Source organism: Loxodonta africana, chromosome 11 (assembly GCF_030014295.1).
Source record: "Loxodonta africana isolate mLoxAfr1 chromosome 11, mLoxAfr1.hap2, whole genome shotgun sequence".
Classification (NCBI taxonomy): domain Eukaryota; kingdom Metazoa; phylum Chordata; class Mammalia; order Proboscidea; family Elephantidae; genus Loxodonta; species Loxodonta africana.
The window spans coordinates 7,611,041-7,627,684 of NC_087352.1; the positions used below are offsets into that span (position 1 = coordinate 7,611,041).

The 16,644-nt window shown below is 51.5% G+C and overlaps 1 protein-coding gene across 2 annotated transcripts in view; it reads right to left on the reverse strand.

Moving 5' to 3' along the window:
- Positions 1–4,591: 4,591 nt before the first annotated feature.
- GRIK5 (glutamate ionotropic receptor kainate type subunit 5) overlaps positions 4,592–16,644 on the reverse strand; it is a 75,589-nt gene continuing 63,536 nt past the window's right edge. For both annotated transcript variants that reach the window (XM_064293718.1, XM_064293717.1), the window contains 5 exons: positions 13,641–13,806; positions 11,904–12,129; positions 9,222–9,350; positions 9,006–9,127; positions 4,592–5,020 (listed from right to left, as the gene is read on the reverse strand). In XM_064293718.1, coding sequence (XP_064149788.1) covers positions 4,592–5,020; positions 9,006–9,127; positions 9,222–9,350; positions 11,904–12,129; positions 13,641–13,806 — 1,072 coding nt within the window. The remainder of the gene's footprint in view (positions 5,021–9,005; positions 9,128–9,221; positions 9,351–11,903; positions 12,130–13,640; positions 13,807–16,644) is intronic.

Consider the following 16,644-nt stretch of genomic DNA (forward strand, 5'->3'; position numbering starts at 1 on the left):
CCCGCAGCCCCGCCCCCGGTACTGCAGCTGTCTTGCCCCCAGTCTCCGCAAAGTGGCGGTGCCGCGGAGAAGGGGGAGCGCTGCGGGAGGTGGGAATCCCCGAGACCCCGCAATAGGGGACCCGAAGACCCCCGCAGCGCGGAATGGTGCCTCCATGGAGGGGCACCGAGGGAGTAAGAGCTCCGGAAATACCCTCGCTGCGGGGGTGTGCCACCACAGCACACCACGGGGTGGGAAGAAAGACTAGTAAATCTCTGCAATGAATCAGGGGGCCCAGAGAACCCGCTCAGTGAGACAGGGGGCCCTGGAGACTGTGGGGAAGGTGCTGTCCAGGAGGAAGATGTTATGGGAGGGGGAGTCAGAAAGGGGCAAGAGAGAACAGTGAAGACCCCCAAAATGAGGAGGGGTACTGCAGAGCAGGGAGGAGCCCCAAGACCACTCATTGTGTGCATCCCTTCACATATACTATGGTAGAGCCACCCAGTGAGTCAAAACTACACAGGGACACATCACAGCCAGAGGGTCTCACCGGGAGGCCCAGGAAAAGCTGAACATGGTGATTATACATGACCATAGCCCAGATGTTCATGGACACACAGACCACCACAGACTCACAATCACATTCCACCACACCATCTTGTACACACACCCACTCACCCACACACACACACACTACACGGCCCATCTCACAACCCCACTGCCCATTACACGTACATGTGTAATGAAACACACAGAGAGCACACACCTCACACACCCCATCACACACTACAACAGACTCATTATCACAGGCATAAAGTGCTGTATAGATTAGCACAACCCTACATCACAGGCTTCCAAATCGCATACTCCATCACACCTGGCTTGTACTGCCTTGTGCCGCCTCACATGGTGACCCACATCATGAAACCCATTCACCAACGCACATCCTCACTCAATGCCATTGCACTCACACAGGTCTCACATTGTCCCCGCACATAGCACAAGGGCCTTGTGGACACTGTTGCACAGTCACACAACAGCCTAGACACTGTCATACACGCTCCTCTGCAATATATCTGGGCATGAGCGAAGGCCCACAGTGCAAACTTACTCAACGGTTGCTAATTGTGAATGACAGACCAAAAGTTGCACACAGGCTTACACACACCATGATCATTCACAGACACAAATCACATGACACCATCCCACACACCTCCCACACATGCACACAGCGCGTATTGCAACACTATCACATACCCCTTGTCACTCCTCCGTGCTCACCCCAATGACCCCACACATCATACACCCATCACAGTATGTGGATGGACATACACAGAGTGACAGCTGGCACCCACACCCCAGGCCTGCCGCATTCACACAACTCCCCATCAGCCTCACTGGAGCCTGAGGAGTTGGGGGCTCCCACCCATATCCCAACACCAGTATGGTCCACAAGGAACACTCCTTAGGCATGGTAGAAGGAGCAAAGTGAGAAGTTGTCTGTATAGTTTTCTCCAGTTGTGGATGTCCTCCCCACCCATGGGAGTGGAGGTGTGGGGGGCACAGGCAAGGGATGGGGGTGATCTTGGTGTTGCAGGGTGGGTGAAGGCTAAGAATCTGGTCAGGGAAATGTGTGAAAGGCTGAAGGCTAGGGTGAAAGACATAAAAACAGAGGGAGAGAGAGAGGTTGACCCAGAGCCACAGAGAGATGGCCAGGAACAGAGACAGTGCCAGAGAGCAGAGGGAGGCAGGGAGTCTTGGGTTCCCTGGCTTCCCCCAGAGCCCAGAGCCTCATCGCCTGCCAGCCTGCACTCTGACTGTCCTCATCCCTTCCGCTGTCCCTCGTTGCCATGGTAACAAGGAGGCCAGGCTGTGCAGCAAAGGAGGCTGGGCCTGCAGATAGGGCCTGTTACCATGGAGACTGGGGGAAGGGGAGGAGCAACATTGTCTAACCCAGGTGCAAAGCCTCCAGGGGCCCCCCTTCCCAACTCCGCCCCCTTCCCATGGAAGGGAGGGCCTGACAACTTATCATCCCTCTCCTCTCCCAACACCTTGGCCTGGAGGGAGGGGCCCAGGCCAGGGAGAAGGGAGTTGGGGAGACAGAGAAACCTGGGCACAGGTCTGGGCCCCAGGAGATTCTAGGGTCTCTCTCTCCTGCTTTCCGTCTGGGCTGTGGAAGGCCTCAGCTCCCACAACCCACCACAAACCCAGGCTCACGTCCCCTCTCAGGCACTCCCTCTTCAGACACCAGCCTGGTGAGACTGATGACTGAGCATTGCAAGGCCCTGCAGAAATGGCAGGGAGGAAGGGAAGACTTAGGAAGGTCACAGGGATGGATGGGGACAGGGGAGCTCAGAGTAGGAGACAGAAGGAGAGACATGAAAGGAAAAACAGACACATTGTCCAGAATCAGAAAGAGGCAGATAGAGACAGACACGGAAAAAGACAGGCGGGCGAAAGTAGAGATGAGAAGAAAGAGATAGAGCAGCAGAAGTACTTAGTGAAGGTGACAGAGACACAGGGACACGGAGAGTCAGGCAGAGAGACAGGGCTGGCAAATTAGGGAAACAAATAAAAATGAGGCAGAAACTAAGAGCAGAAGTGGGCGGGGGGGAGAGGACTCAGAAATGGGGACAGACCCCAGAAAGAGATCAGGACAGAAACCAGGAATGCCTGCAATGACATTCTAGCCATGCTGGCAGGCAGAGTCCAGCCCAAGGGCAGAGACATTGATGGAAGTCTGTAAAAGGGACCTGAAACCAACAGAGAAATGCTGAGAGAAGCTTGCCCCTACGCCTGTCCCTGAGGGGCACACACACAGAAGTGTGTGAGGCACAGAGGAGGCCCATGTGAAGACCCTGGCGCTGTTTGAAGCGATCCGGAGTTGGGGAACACTGTGTACCAGTAGTGCTCTCGGGGCGTGGGCCACCGAGGGCCGCGGAAGTCCCTCGAGGGAAGGGGAAAAGAGACGGAGCTGCTGCGCGCACCCCTGCAGGCCGGTGCTGAACGGACAGCTCCCTGCGCTGAGCCCCTACCGGAGAGCCGGCCGAGCCTCTTTCCCACCTCTCCCGCTGTCCCTCCTCCTCAGTCCGGCTTTCCTTATCTCTCCAGGCCCCTCCGGTCTCCATCTAGCTTTCTATGGCTTCTCGTTTCTCACCTGTCTCTTCCTGTTCCATTTCCATTTCTGCTTCTCAGTCCCCAGCCCAACTCTCCTGTCTCTTCTCGTCTCTGCTCCATTGATCTCTCACCCTCAGCCCCATCCCTCTTGACCTTCTTCATTTTCTCACCCTTCTCTGACCTCAACACGGTATTTCTCCGTCTCTCTCCCTTTGCCTCAAACTCTTTCTCTCCCCATCCCTCTCTGCCCCTATCATTGTCTCTCCTCCACTCCGCCCGTCCTTCTCACTTCTCCCCCTTCTATTCGGCCTCCTTTTGGCTCTTGCTGTGTGACCTTCACTCGTCCTTTCTCAGCAGCAGTTTCCACAGAAACCTCCAGCGGGGCGGGGGAGGGCGGAGACAGAAGGCATACCCACTCTTCTCCCTGCTTCACCAGCCCTTCAGCCTTTCCCTCCCCTTTGGCTCTCTCCCTCTACTGGGATTCCTCACTTTCTCTCATGGGGGTGGGGGAGCTACGTTTTCAGCAGAAACTCAGGGTCCCAGTCAGACAGCTGAAGAATGCCTTGCGGATGCACGCACACATACATGCAGGCAATCAAAGTCCTGAATCACCCTCGCCCAGGCACACACGCCACCATCCGTGCCACCCCAGACACCACCACACTGACGGTTCACTAGCCCTCCCCTCACCCAGCCCCATCTGGTCTCCCTCTTTCTGTGTCTCCATTTCTCCGTGTCTCCACCTCTCCAGATCCCTCCATCTCTTTCCATCTGTTTCAGGGTCTCTGTTGTGAGCCTCCCTCTGTCCTGAAACAAGGTCAGCGGGGAGGGGCCAGCTGCAGGGACCTGGGCTGACCTCCTAGCTGTGGGCAGGTTTGAGGGTGCAGAGACTGCGGGAGTGGCCACGGATGCTGCGCGTTGTCTGGGCCCCAGCTCCCAGGAAATGAGACCCGGGTATCCCCGGATTTGGGGTTTTGTTCTTTTTTTATTCCAACAGGGACTGGGGTGTGGCAGGGGGAGGAATGGGGGCCCAACTGACCCCCTCCCTGGGGGGCTCATAGAAATTCCGAGGTTTCTCCCCAAAAAAAAGAGAGAGAGAAGAGTCAAGGAGTGCCAGGAGACACCCATCCGCCCGGAGGCCCTCCCCTCCTCCGGAAGTGGGGAGGGCTGCATCAAGTCTTGGGGGCCTGCGCGGTCCCAGGATGGGGTCCTCCCCGCGGACTGCTTTCGGGTGTCGGGCTCGGCTCTTGGAGTCCTAGGTCCAGCGCTCCTCTCGCCCGCAGTGGAAGGGCGGAGTGCGGGCGTTTGCGGCACCTTCTCGCAAATCCACCAGGGGGCGCAGGCAGGCTCCGGAGCCGGGCCTCCGGCTTCCCCCGGAACCAAAGGCAAAGTCGCGGCGTTTCGCGCACCGCGACGTAAGTTCTGTTCCCCGCCTGACGGGGGCGGCCGAGGCCTGGGCCCTGGCCCTGCGGTCAGTTCGGGCGTCCGCCCGTGGTCACTCGTGCTCCGCTAGCTCGCGGGGGCCGGCGGGGCCGGGCCGCTGCCGGGGCGGACTGGTGGCCTCGGCGGGGGCGCCCAGGCCGCGGGGGGGCGCGCCGGCCCCGGAGCCCCGCAGCGCCTGGATGCGCCGGCACTCCTGGCAGACGCGCACGTGGGTGCAGGGCGTGGGGGCGGCGGGCCGGGGGCCACCGGGGGGCCCCGGGTCGTCCAGGAGGCGCTGGGGGCCCCCGTGCGCGCCGCCGGGATCCCCGCCCGCGCCGGCCGAGTAGAGCTTGCCGTTGCTGAGGCGCATTTCGCGGACTGCGCGCAGCGACAGCAGGGCCCGGCTCGGACCGCCCGCACGCCGGCGCCGGCGGGAACGCGACGTCTTGCGGCAAGACACGGCGTGGCGCAGCTCCTGCAGCATCTCCTGGCACACCGACACCTGCGGGCGGCGCGGGGGGCGCGGCAGGCAGTCAGCGGCCGCGCTCCTCGCCCGGCTTCCGCACCCGTCTGTGACCTCCTGCCTCATCCCTCTACCCCTCCCCTCGCTCACCTCCTTTCTTCACCTCCTGACTTGCTCCTTCCCCACATGTCCTTTCTCCTCTCTGCCTCCACCCTCTCCTCATTTCCCACTTCTCTTCCCTCATACCCCCACCCCCTTCTCTCTCACGGCTCTTTTCTTGGATTTTTTCCTCAATCTGCCTATCTGGGCTCCTCTCTTCCTTGTCTTTCCACTCCCTCTCAGTTTCTAACGCCCTCTAGTCCTTCCTACCTACTCGTTTCTCCTCTTCAGCCTCTCATTCATGCAAGTCATTATTTCAAGACACAGTCATTGAGCACCTACTGTATGCCGAGTACTGTCCTGGACACTGGGCTTACAGCTGTGAACCAAACAGACCAAAGTCCCTGCCCTCATGGAGGTTATATTTGTGCACAGACAGTAATATGTAAATATATAGAGTATGTTAGATGGTGTGGAGTTTACAATTAACTTGACCCAAAGAATTTGGTCTTTGTCCTTAGTTCCTGAGAGATGACCTCTAAAACCTTGGAATTTGCCCGTGATTGGAGTCCATTATCCATGAGGGATTCAGACCACACTTGGGCATTTATGGTAATAAGGCGGGGAGGCGGGGAGAAAGACCCACCCTGTGATTGCAGCTTGACCTCAGAGAGGGGATGGGTGTTTGAGATTGAACTCAATCAGTGATCCAATCAATTCAATCACTCATGCCTACATAATGAGACTCCAGGATAAAAACGCTGGTTGGTGACAGGCATCGATGCATGCGGGAGGGCAGTGCATCCTTCCCGGACATGGAAGCTTCCTGTTGGAAGCCCTTCCAGACCTTGCCCTACACATCTCTGATTTTATATCCTTTTTGCTCTAGGACAATTGTAAGCAGCAACTTCCTGAGTTCTGTGGGTCATTCTGGCAAGTTTTCAAACCTGAGGGGGTAATGGAAACCTCCAGCCAGCAGTTCAGAAGTGGGGGTGTCATGGGAACCCCCGTGTCTGAGGTCTGGGGCAGACTTGGAAATTGGAGGACTGTGCCCTTTAACTTGTGAGGTCTGACCTAGCTCTGGTGGTTGAGTCAGAGGAAGAAGTGCTGCACTTGTGGATGGTGTCAGAGAGTTAGAGTCAGCCTTGGAGAAGGCAGGCAGAGAGACACCCCTTACAGACAGTGATGGATTCATTGGAGAAATACAAAGTAGGGAAGCGAGGTAGGGAAGTGAGCTGGGGGCATGCTGAATTTTGAGACAGGGTGGTCGAAGAAGACCTCATTAAGAACAGGACCTTTAGGTAAAGACAGAAAGGAAGTGCTGGGTTACCCACATGGAGACCTGGGAGAAGAGCATGCTGGGTAGATACAGCAGGGGCAATGGTGTGGTTCTGGATTGAATTCTGTCCCCCCAAAATATGTGTTGGAATCCTATCCCCTATACCTGTGGATGCGATCCCATTTGGAAATAGGATTTTCTTTGTTGTGTTAATGAGGCCAAAATAGATATAAGGTGTGTCTTAAGCTTAGTCACTTTTGAGATATAAAAAGAGCAGATTAGGTACAGAGATAAGCAAGCACAAAAGGGGAAAGACAGATGCCATGTGGAGATTGCCAAGGAACTGACAGAATATGGCTAGGTCATAAATGACATTCTGGCTTCTGCCTTGTTTCTCTTGGGTCACTTGCTCTGGGGGAAGTCAGCTGCCATGTCATGAGGACACCCAGGCAGTCCTATGGAGAGGTCCGTGTGGCAAAGAACTGAGGCCTCCTGCCAACCACCATGTAAGCGAGCCATCTTGGAATGGATCCTCCAACTCCACTCAAGCCTTCAGACAAAAGGAGCCAACAACTTGACTGCAACTTCATCAGGGACCCCGAGCAGCCTGACCCACTCAGCTAGGCTGCTCCTGGATATCTGACCCACAGAAACTATGATATGTTTGTGGTTTTAAGCTGCTGGGTCTTGGGATAATCTGTTACACAGCACTAGATAACCAATATAGGAGTCATCAGCATATTAAAAAAAACAAAAACCTGGTGCCATGGAGTTGATTCCAACTCATAGCAACCCTACAGGACAGGGCAGAACTTCCCCATATGGTTTCCAAGGAGAAGCTGGTGGATTCAAGCTGCCAACCTTTTGGTTAGCAGCCGTAGCTCTTAACCACTATGCCACCACGGTTTCCCATCAGCATATAGTTAGTCTTAAAAGCCATTAGTCTGGCTGGCATCACCAAGGAATCGTGAAACGCAGAGAAGTAGTCCAAAGACTGAGCTCAGGAGCCCTCCAACAAATAGAGATTGGGGAGAAAGAGGGACCCAACAAAGAAGACTGGGGAGGAGTGGCCAGAGAGGTAGGAGGACAACAAGGACAGCGCGGTGTCCTGGAACCCAGGGGAAAAAGGGTTTTGAGCTGTGCTATTGATACTTCTGCGTGTGAAAGCTGGACAAGGAATAAGGAAGACCGAAGAAGAGTTGACGCCTTCGAATTGTGGTGTTGGCGAAGAATATTGAATATACCATGGACTGCCGAAAGAACGAACAAATCTGTCTTGGAAGAAGTACAGCCAGAATGCTCCTTAGAAGCCAGGATGGCGAGACTGCATCTTACATACTTTGGACATGTTGTCAGGAGGGATCAGTCCCTGGAGAAGGACATCATGCTTGGCAGAGTACAGGGTCAGCAGAAAAGAGGATGACCCTCAACGAGGTGGATTGACACAGTGGCTGCAACAATGAGCTCAAGCATAACAACGACTGTAAGGATGGCACAGGACTGGGCAGTGTTTCGTTCTGTTGTGCGTAGGGTTGGTATGAGTCGGTACCGACTTGATGGCACCTAACAACAACCTAACAACAATTGATACTTCACATACAATGAGGACTGAGACTTGGCCTTGGATTTCAGAACAGGGAGGTCACTGGTGACAAGGGTAGCTTCAGTGGAGTGGGTGGGTAGGGGGGACAGAGCTGGATTGGAGTGGGCCCAAGATTGGTTCGGAAGCAGCAGGGAGAGACAAACCTTTCAAGGAGTAGCTGTAAAGGGAAGGAGAGAAGTGGGTGGTAGCTAGAAGGGGAAACAGACCAAGAGAGGGTTTCTTTAAGACAGGAGAAATAGAAGCACATTTGTATGCTGATGGGATTGAGCCAATGAGGAGAGGAAGACTGGTGTCCTTGGGAAGGAGAGAGAGGAGGGAATCTACCGCTTGGTTGGGGGTGCCCTTGGCCAGAAGCATGGATGGATCCTTCAGAGCAACTAGCAGGGGCAGCAGAGTGGCAGGGGACAGATGAGGAGTAGGATGCTGGACCATGCTCTCTTCTGACTCCTTTACTTTTCTCGGGGCATTAGGAAGTGATTTCATTGGGTGAGAGTCAAGAGGGGAAAAGGGGATGGAGGTTGGCCGAGAGAGAAGGTAGGAAGGAGCTGTCTAGGGGCCCCCGAGCTCAAATGGGCAGGGAGATGCAGTGTGACTGCTGGGAACATGGAGGGCCCCCTTGAAGGCAGTGATCCTGAATATGGCGGGAGACAGCAAGTCTGTTTTCTTCCAGCTTTGTCCACCTGCATTTGCACCGCACCCCACCCTTGTTTCTCCTCCTTGCTTCTCTCTTTGCCACTTCTGTCACTCCCTACATCCCCTTCTTACCTCCTTCCGGCACCATCATCTCTCCCTGTGCCCTCTATCTTTCCTCCTCCTTCCTTATGCCCCTGGATTCTCTCTGCCCTTCCTGTTTGCCTCTCACCTTTCTGGAACCTCCTTTATCTTCCAGATCCTCTTTCACCTCCCTGGGTCTCCAGGCCCCTCCTTACCTCTTGTATTTGTCCTCCACCCCAGTTATGGCTCCAAATGCCACACCTCCACACCCCTTAGCCCCAGGGATCCCACTCCACCCATTTCCTCCAACCCACTGCCAACCTCCTCACCTCTTCGGACTCTGCTGACCTCCGTGTGGACCATATGAACTCCATGACTGCCACGAAGACAGCAATGATGAGGCCACAGATGAGCACGACAAAAATGCCGCCAATGTTCTCCATGCCCAAACCTGGGGGCGAGGGGGACAGTCACGTGATTGGGGCTCTGTGGGCACAGGGCTGCAAGGGGAGGTTCTCAAGAATGCGCACATGATGGGGGCTGACCTTTAGCTCGATGGTCTTCCTCCTTGGGGCACCGGCCCCCCTCCCACCACTTGCGCTTCAGGATCTCCAGCCGGTTGTTCTCCTGCAGCTGCAGGATGGCCAGAGTGATCTCGTCCCGGAATGGGGAGCCTGGGCCGGGCAGAGGATGGGGGATGGACCATCAGGGCCCCAGAGCCTCACCGACACCTCCCTCAAACTTCCCCTCACCATGGCCATTCTTCCCACCTCAGCTGCTTCTCCAGGGTCTTGCTGGTCCAACCTCCTCAAGTCGGACCACTGCTTGCCACCTCCCCTGCAGCCCTTTGGGGCAGGCTCCCACTACACTGCAGCCTCACCCTGCTACTGCCTCCTTGTCACGTACCACATCCCCCACCCCAGCTCTTCTCAACATGGCAGCCAGAGGTACGGCTTCAGACACACAGTCATAGCTCACGCCACCCCTGTGCTTAAAACTCTCCAGTGGCCTCCGCTGCAGCACACAAGATCCTGCAGCCACTGCCGGTAACCCCTTTGGTTTCTCCCCGCCCCTCACCACTCTCTCAGCTCTAGCCACACTGGCCTCCTGGCTCTTCCTTGAATTCACCAAGCACGATCCCAATTGAGGACCTTCGCGCTCAGCCTGGAACATTCCTCCCCTCACTTCATTCAGGTCTATGCTTAAATGGGGGTCTTCTCTGATGACTTTATTTAAAATAGCACCAACCAACCCTTACTCCCCGTAAGTCTCTGCCCCTTAATTTACTTCAGAGCAGTTGTCACACCTGACATTATATCTCTAAGTGTTTATTGCCTGTTTGCTGTCTGTCTACTAGAAGGTAGAGGCGGGTACTTGGCAGCATGTCCACTGTGGTATCCCCAGCATCTAGTGCAATACCTGGCACCCAGTAGGGCATCAGACATAGCTGTTAAGTGAATGAATCCCCATCCACACGTCTCCTCTGCTTGGCCCCAAGCCTGGACCACCTCTCTCCTGCCTACCCTCAGATCTGCCCTTTGAAACCATTCTCAGGCCCTGGCCCCCCAACAACATATCGCCTTTTATACTCATTTCTTCATTCACTAAGATACTTGATGGGCATGTACCACAGGCCAGGAACTAGGGATATGGTCAAGTGAGGGTGATCAGTATTTATCGGGCATCTACTATGTGACAGACCTTAGTTTACAAAAATTTATTCAGGTCTCACAGTGATCCTGTGAGGCAAGGATTAAAAAAACCAAACCTGTAGCCTCCAGTCGATTCCAACTCATAGTAACCCATTAGGACAGAGTAGAACTGCCCCATAGGGTTTCCAAGGAGCAGCGGGTGGATCTGAACTGCTGACTTTTAGGTGAGCAGCCTAGCTCTTAACCACTGTGCCACCAGGGCTCCGAGGCAAGGATTACCATCCTTATTTTCTGGATGAAGAAGGTGACACTCTTGCCTGAGGTCACAGAGTGAGTCAGGGAGGACCTGGGATTTGAATCCAGGTTGGGGTGACTCCAGAGCCTGCCCCCCAAAGCACCAGGCTGTACTGTTCCCCTGACATAGCACTGATTCTACTGCAAAGCTGATAAGTTTTAAGGTAGTTTGTTATGTAGGAATAGTTAATTAGCACAGGAATCATTCACATATAGATGGTTTTCAAAGCCCAAATGCCGTTGCCAAAATTTCATGACAAAATTTGATAATTGGTTTCCGACACTGAACCCTGGACAGCATGTCCTGAAGTATAAATAGGCACGTCCACATCTCCATGGCAGATCTGGCCATCCACTCATCCAACCACCATTCATCCATCCACTCGTCCATTCATCAATCCATCCATCCATCCATGCACCCACACACCCATCCATCCACCTGTCCACTAATCCAAGTACCCATCCACCCATCAATCCACCATCCATCCATCCATCAACCCACCCATCATCCATCCATCCATCCATCATCAATCCATCTACCCAGCCACCCAACCATCAATCAGTCCATCCACTCATCCACCCATCCACCAATCCATGCACCCATCCATCTATCCGCTCATTCGTCTACCCATCCATCCACCCACCCCTCAATCCGTCCATCCACCCATATGACCACCAATCCATCAACCCCCTTATCCATCCACCAATCTACCCATCCACCTACCCATCCAACAAATATTTACTGAGTCCCTACTATGTCCACTCATATACGCATCTACCCATCCACCCACTCATGCAACAAATATTTACCAAGTCCTACTACGTCCATCCATCTACCTACCCACCCATCCATCCACTGACCCATCCATCCACTCACCCACCCATCCATCCACCCACCCACCAAGCACTTTCTGAGCACCTGCATTGAGGCGGCCTATGGGTTTGGTGCAGAGAATATAAAGGAAAGAAAACCAGGTCCTCACCATCAGGAGGCCCTCAGGCCAGTGGGAAAAGACTGCAAGTATCATAGCCCACAGGCACTGAATTTTACACTGGATTCTCCCAACAGACCCCCAAGGCTGGGAATGCTTGCTCTTAGGCCCATTTTCACAGGTTGAGGGTACAGAGACTCAGGGTGGTGAAATCACCTGCCTGAGGCCAAACACAAACGCACAGACACAGAGTTTGCCTCAGAGAGGGCCTGGCCCAGTCCCCAGCCTGCTCCCACGTCTTGGTTTCTGATGCACGGGGCCCCACCCCCTTCCACACGAGCTGCCATACCAAGCGGCATGCCAATGCCATAGCCCTTGGTATCGAGGAGGCCCCCGATCTGGGTGAGGTTGCAGTTGAGGCGCCGGTGGTACTCATTCATGGTGGACTCAAGCAGGAAGGCATAGCGGGAGTTGAGGACACGGGCGATGCCCTCTTCCGTGCTCTTGACGAACACACTGGGCTGCTTCGACTGCATGTAGTTCCACATACGCTGGTATGTCTGGTACCGCGAATTCTGTGCAGAGTGAACATGGATGAAGAAAGGTGAGGGTCTCTGTACCCTCTTTCTTTCCCTTAGCCTGTCCCCTGCCCTTCAAGAAGCCTCCCTCAACTCAAGAAAGAGATGAGAGAAAGACAGAAAGAGCCAAAGACAGAGCAAATTAACGACGGTCCAAGGCCAGATCTAAGTCATGCTCACACCCACCAGCCTGGCGTGGACCCCAAGAACTCAAGGCTTGGGAAAGAAGGGTCCATGGTCTATTTCACAATCTTTCCTGTCTTCACCCCAAGCCTGGCTCAGCCTGACACCAGCCCTATCTTCCCAGCACTCCCAGGCCGTAGTCACAGAAGATGGGAGCAGATGCTCAACCCCAAAATCTACTCAGGGCCTAGCATGATTCAGGGAGACCCACATCCATACCAAACAGGGCAGCTCACTTCCCACAGGCTCAGTGGAAACTTCCTAATAACACTCAACCCCAACACCAGCTATAGTCCCAGGGTTTTGCAAGCCCTAAGGAGTAAGGGGTGTGGAGGCCAGGCTGGAAATGACTACTCCACACGCCCTCTTCCACCTGCCTCTCCCTGCTTGACTTGAGGTCCAGACGTTACTCTTCCTAGATGCCCTAGAGGTCCCTCACAGTTGTTCAGCAACTTCCCAAACCCATTCCCACCTAGTGATGGTCTCAACACCCTACTGGGAGACCTGAGAGTTCACCTGCTCTCCCTTAACCCTTCAACCAGCAGTCCCTGCCCAGCGCCAGCCTCCTCTAGACTGATCCACACCCAGCCTAGACCCAGAGGGAACTTCCAGCTCCAAGCAGGTCACCTCTCTGTTCAAAAACTATTCACATTTCCCCACTTGTTGGGGGCCATCGAGTTGATTCCAACTAATAGAGACCCTACAGGACAGAGCAGAACTGCCCTATAGGGTTTCCTAGGCTGTAATCTTTACAGGACCAGATCACCAGGTCTTTTCTCCTGTGGAGCTGCTGGTGGTTTGAGCTGTCAACTTTTCGGTTAGCAACCAAGCACTTAACCATTGCACCACCAAGGTTCCTCTTCCCATACTTACAGGGTCCAGTCTAAGTGTCCTACGCCCTGGCATTTGAGGTTTCTGTAGTTTTTGACCCAAACTTCCTTGCCAGCCTTGTTTTCCTGTTTTCTCCCCAATACCCCAAAATACACAGGGACAAGCTCCTTTCACCTTGAAGGGTTTCCCTTCCTCGCTGCTGGCCTATTCTCCCAGACCTGACCTCCCAGAAGCCTGCTTGACCCTCACTGGCCTATATGGCACTGATTTGACATTGGATACCACACCTCCTCCTTTCTCCCATCTTCTGAGTGAAAAAGTCCACTTTCTCTAGACAGACATCAGCACTACAAGAGTGAGAATGTGTCTTCTGCTCACAGCCTCCCTGGCTGTCACTGACAACTAGTCCCTCTGGCCCAGGAGCTGTGTCCAGTCATAGCCAGAGCTTCATAGGAATCCCAACACCAAGCCTGAGAGGTTCCGGGTGGCCCCACCTGGAAGAAGGTCATGGTGGAGCCAGCATGGATGGTCCCATACTCAATGTTGGTCTGATCTGCCAGGTCGTCGGCCGACTCCACAGGCACCTCCATGCGCTGCACGGTGAGGAAGGCGGCCAGGTTGGCCGTGTAGGAGGAGATGATGATCAAGGTGAAGGCCCACCTGAGGGGTGGGAGGGGTGAGCTACACGCTGGAGCCACCCTTCCTCCCTGCCCCAGTGGCCATGCATCTAGTTAGTGGTGCTCCCCACTCAGTGACCCCAGTATCCAGAAGGCTCAGTGACTGCTGACTAGTGGAGAGGCCAGAACATAGATTCTGGAGTGGGACTTCCTGGGTTTAAATCTTGCCCCGAGAGACTTCTACTTCCAGCTACAAGAGAATAAGATGGTCTGGAAATACCCTGCCACTGGAAACAACTAGAAAACTGGACAAAATATAGGAAACAACTATTTAAAGATATAGAGCAACAGGCATTGCAGGACTGTGATCTCTGAGAAAAGGAAAACAAATGACGTGTATTCTAACACTATCCAGGCTATCTGGGGATTTAATGCACAAGGGTTGGAAAGGATTTTACAGTACAAGGACGGCAAACCCAAATGGAGGCCAACAATTGTGCTGAGTTGCAGAGGTGGAGATCAGAATTCAAAGAAGTCAAGATGGCTGAAATTTGTGGGACAGAGTACTCAAGAGGAGGGAGCTGCACATACAGAGAGTTTCAGAAATCTGCATGGTGTTCTCTTGAGTACTTGGCTAAATATCAATCTGTCACGCTTTAGGTGAAACTCCGTAGGGCTAAACAAGAACAACTTTCAGGGAAAGAATAATTCTAGGGCTCACACTGGACTAGAAATATTTTGAGCTCCTTCCAGCCAGAGTAGAGAGACTGCACTCAATACATGAGGCATTTAGTAGAGATTCAAAAGAGCAAGACCTTAGAAATGGGCCTAATTAGCCCTCAAATAAAAGCTATGCTAGACCTGCCCTAAAATAACTTAAAAACAGACCAGGAAAGGACAAAAAAATAATCCATAAGTAACTTAAGTGATTGCCACAAAAAGTCCAAGACTCATTAAAGTAATTCACTCCAAACGATGTGAAATCCAATGTGAACAATGTAAAATTCACAATGCCTGTCATCCAATAAAAAATTACCAGACATACAAAGAAGCAAGAAAATATGACTAATAACCAAGAGAAAAATCACTCAAACAAAACAGACCCATAATTGACAAAGATGATGGAATTAGCAGAAGAGGACATTAAAACAGCTGTTATAAATATATTCAGGATGCTTAGGGATGTAAAGGAAAACATGAATACAATGAGGAGAAAAATGGAAAAGCAAACGGAACTTCTGGAATGAAAAGAACAACATCTAAAATAGAAACCGTACTAGAAGGAATTACATAGATTAGACACCTCAAGAGAAAAATCATGGAATTTGAAGATAGCAACAGAAATCAACCAAAATGATGGACCCTCTGAAAATGAACACAGGGCCTCGATGACCTGAGGAATACTATTAAGTGGTTTTACGTACATGTGATTGGAATCTCAGAAGGAGAAAGAGAATGGGGTAGAAGAAAAATACTCAAAATATATGTATTTTAAGTAATGGCTGAAAAACGTTCAAACTTGATGAAAAGTATAAATCCATAATCAAAGAAACTCAGTGAATCTCAAGCAGGATAAACACACATATACACCAGGGCACATCATAATCAATTGCTGAAAGCCATAAAAAGAAAATCTCAAACACAGTTAGATAAGAGTGACAGTAGACTTCATGTTGGAAAGTATAAAAGCTACAAGACAATGCAACAAAGTTTTGGAAGAAAAACTAAATCTTCAATCTAGATAGGAGAATTAACTTCCAGCAGACTGGAAATGTTAAAGGAAATCCTTCAGGCAAAAGGAAAATAATACTAGATGGAAATTCAGATGTAAAGAATGAAGGGGACCAGAAATGGTAAATGTGTGTGTAAGTATAAAAAACATTATTCCTCATTTAAAAATTTCTTTAAAAGACATTGATTTTTTAAAGTACACACACACAAATTCACAAAAAGAACCTAATGTATCGAGGCGTTCATAAGACATGTAGAACTAAAATATATGATAACAATAGCTCAAAGGATGGAAGGGAGAGATGGAAGTATATTATTGTAAGCGTCTTACATTTTATGTGAAATGGTATAGTATTGAAAGTATTTCGTAATGAATTAAAGATGCATACTATAAACCTAGCACAACTACTAAGAAAAATATAACAAAGAAGTCCAGCTAATAAGCCAATAGTAGAGATAAAAATGGAACTTGAAAAATCTCAATAAACTCAAAAGAGGGTAGGAAAAGAGGAAAAGGGAACAAAGAACAGATGGGACAAATAGAAAACAAATAGCAAGATTGCAGATTTAAATCCAACCACATTAATAATTACATTGAGGGCAAATGGTCTAAACCAGGGATTGGCAAACTATAGTCCATAGGCCAAACCTGGCCCATTGCCTATTTTTTTCATAGCTCTCAAGCTGAGACTGGTTTTTACATTTTTAAATGGTTGAAGAAATCATAAAAAGAATCACATTTCATGACACATGAAAATTATATGAAATTCAAATTTCAGTGTCTACAAATAAAGTTTTATTGGAATACAGGCACACTCATTCGTTTATGTATTATCTACAGCTGCTTTTTCGCTACAATGGCAGAGTGAGTAGTTGCGATAGAGACTGTATGGCCAGCAAAGTCTAAAAATATTTACTATCTGGCCTCATATAGAAAAAGTTTGCCAACCTCTGATCTAAACACTCCAACTTAAAGATTATCAGAATCGATTAAAAAGCAAGACCCAACTATGTGCTGTCTATAAGAAACCCAATTAAACGTAATCATGTAGGTAGGCTGAAAGCAAAAAGATAGGAAAAACCTAGGCTATGGGGAAATTCAGCAGAAGAAAGCTGGAGTACCTATATTAATACCAGACAAATTAACTTC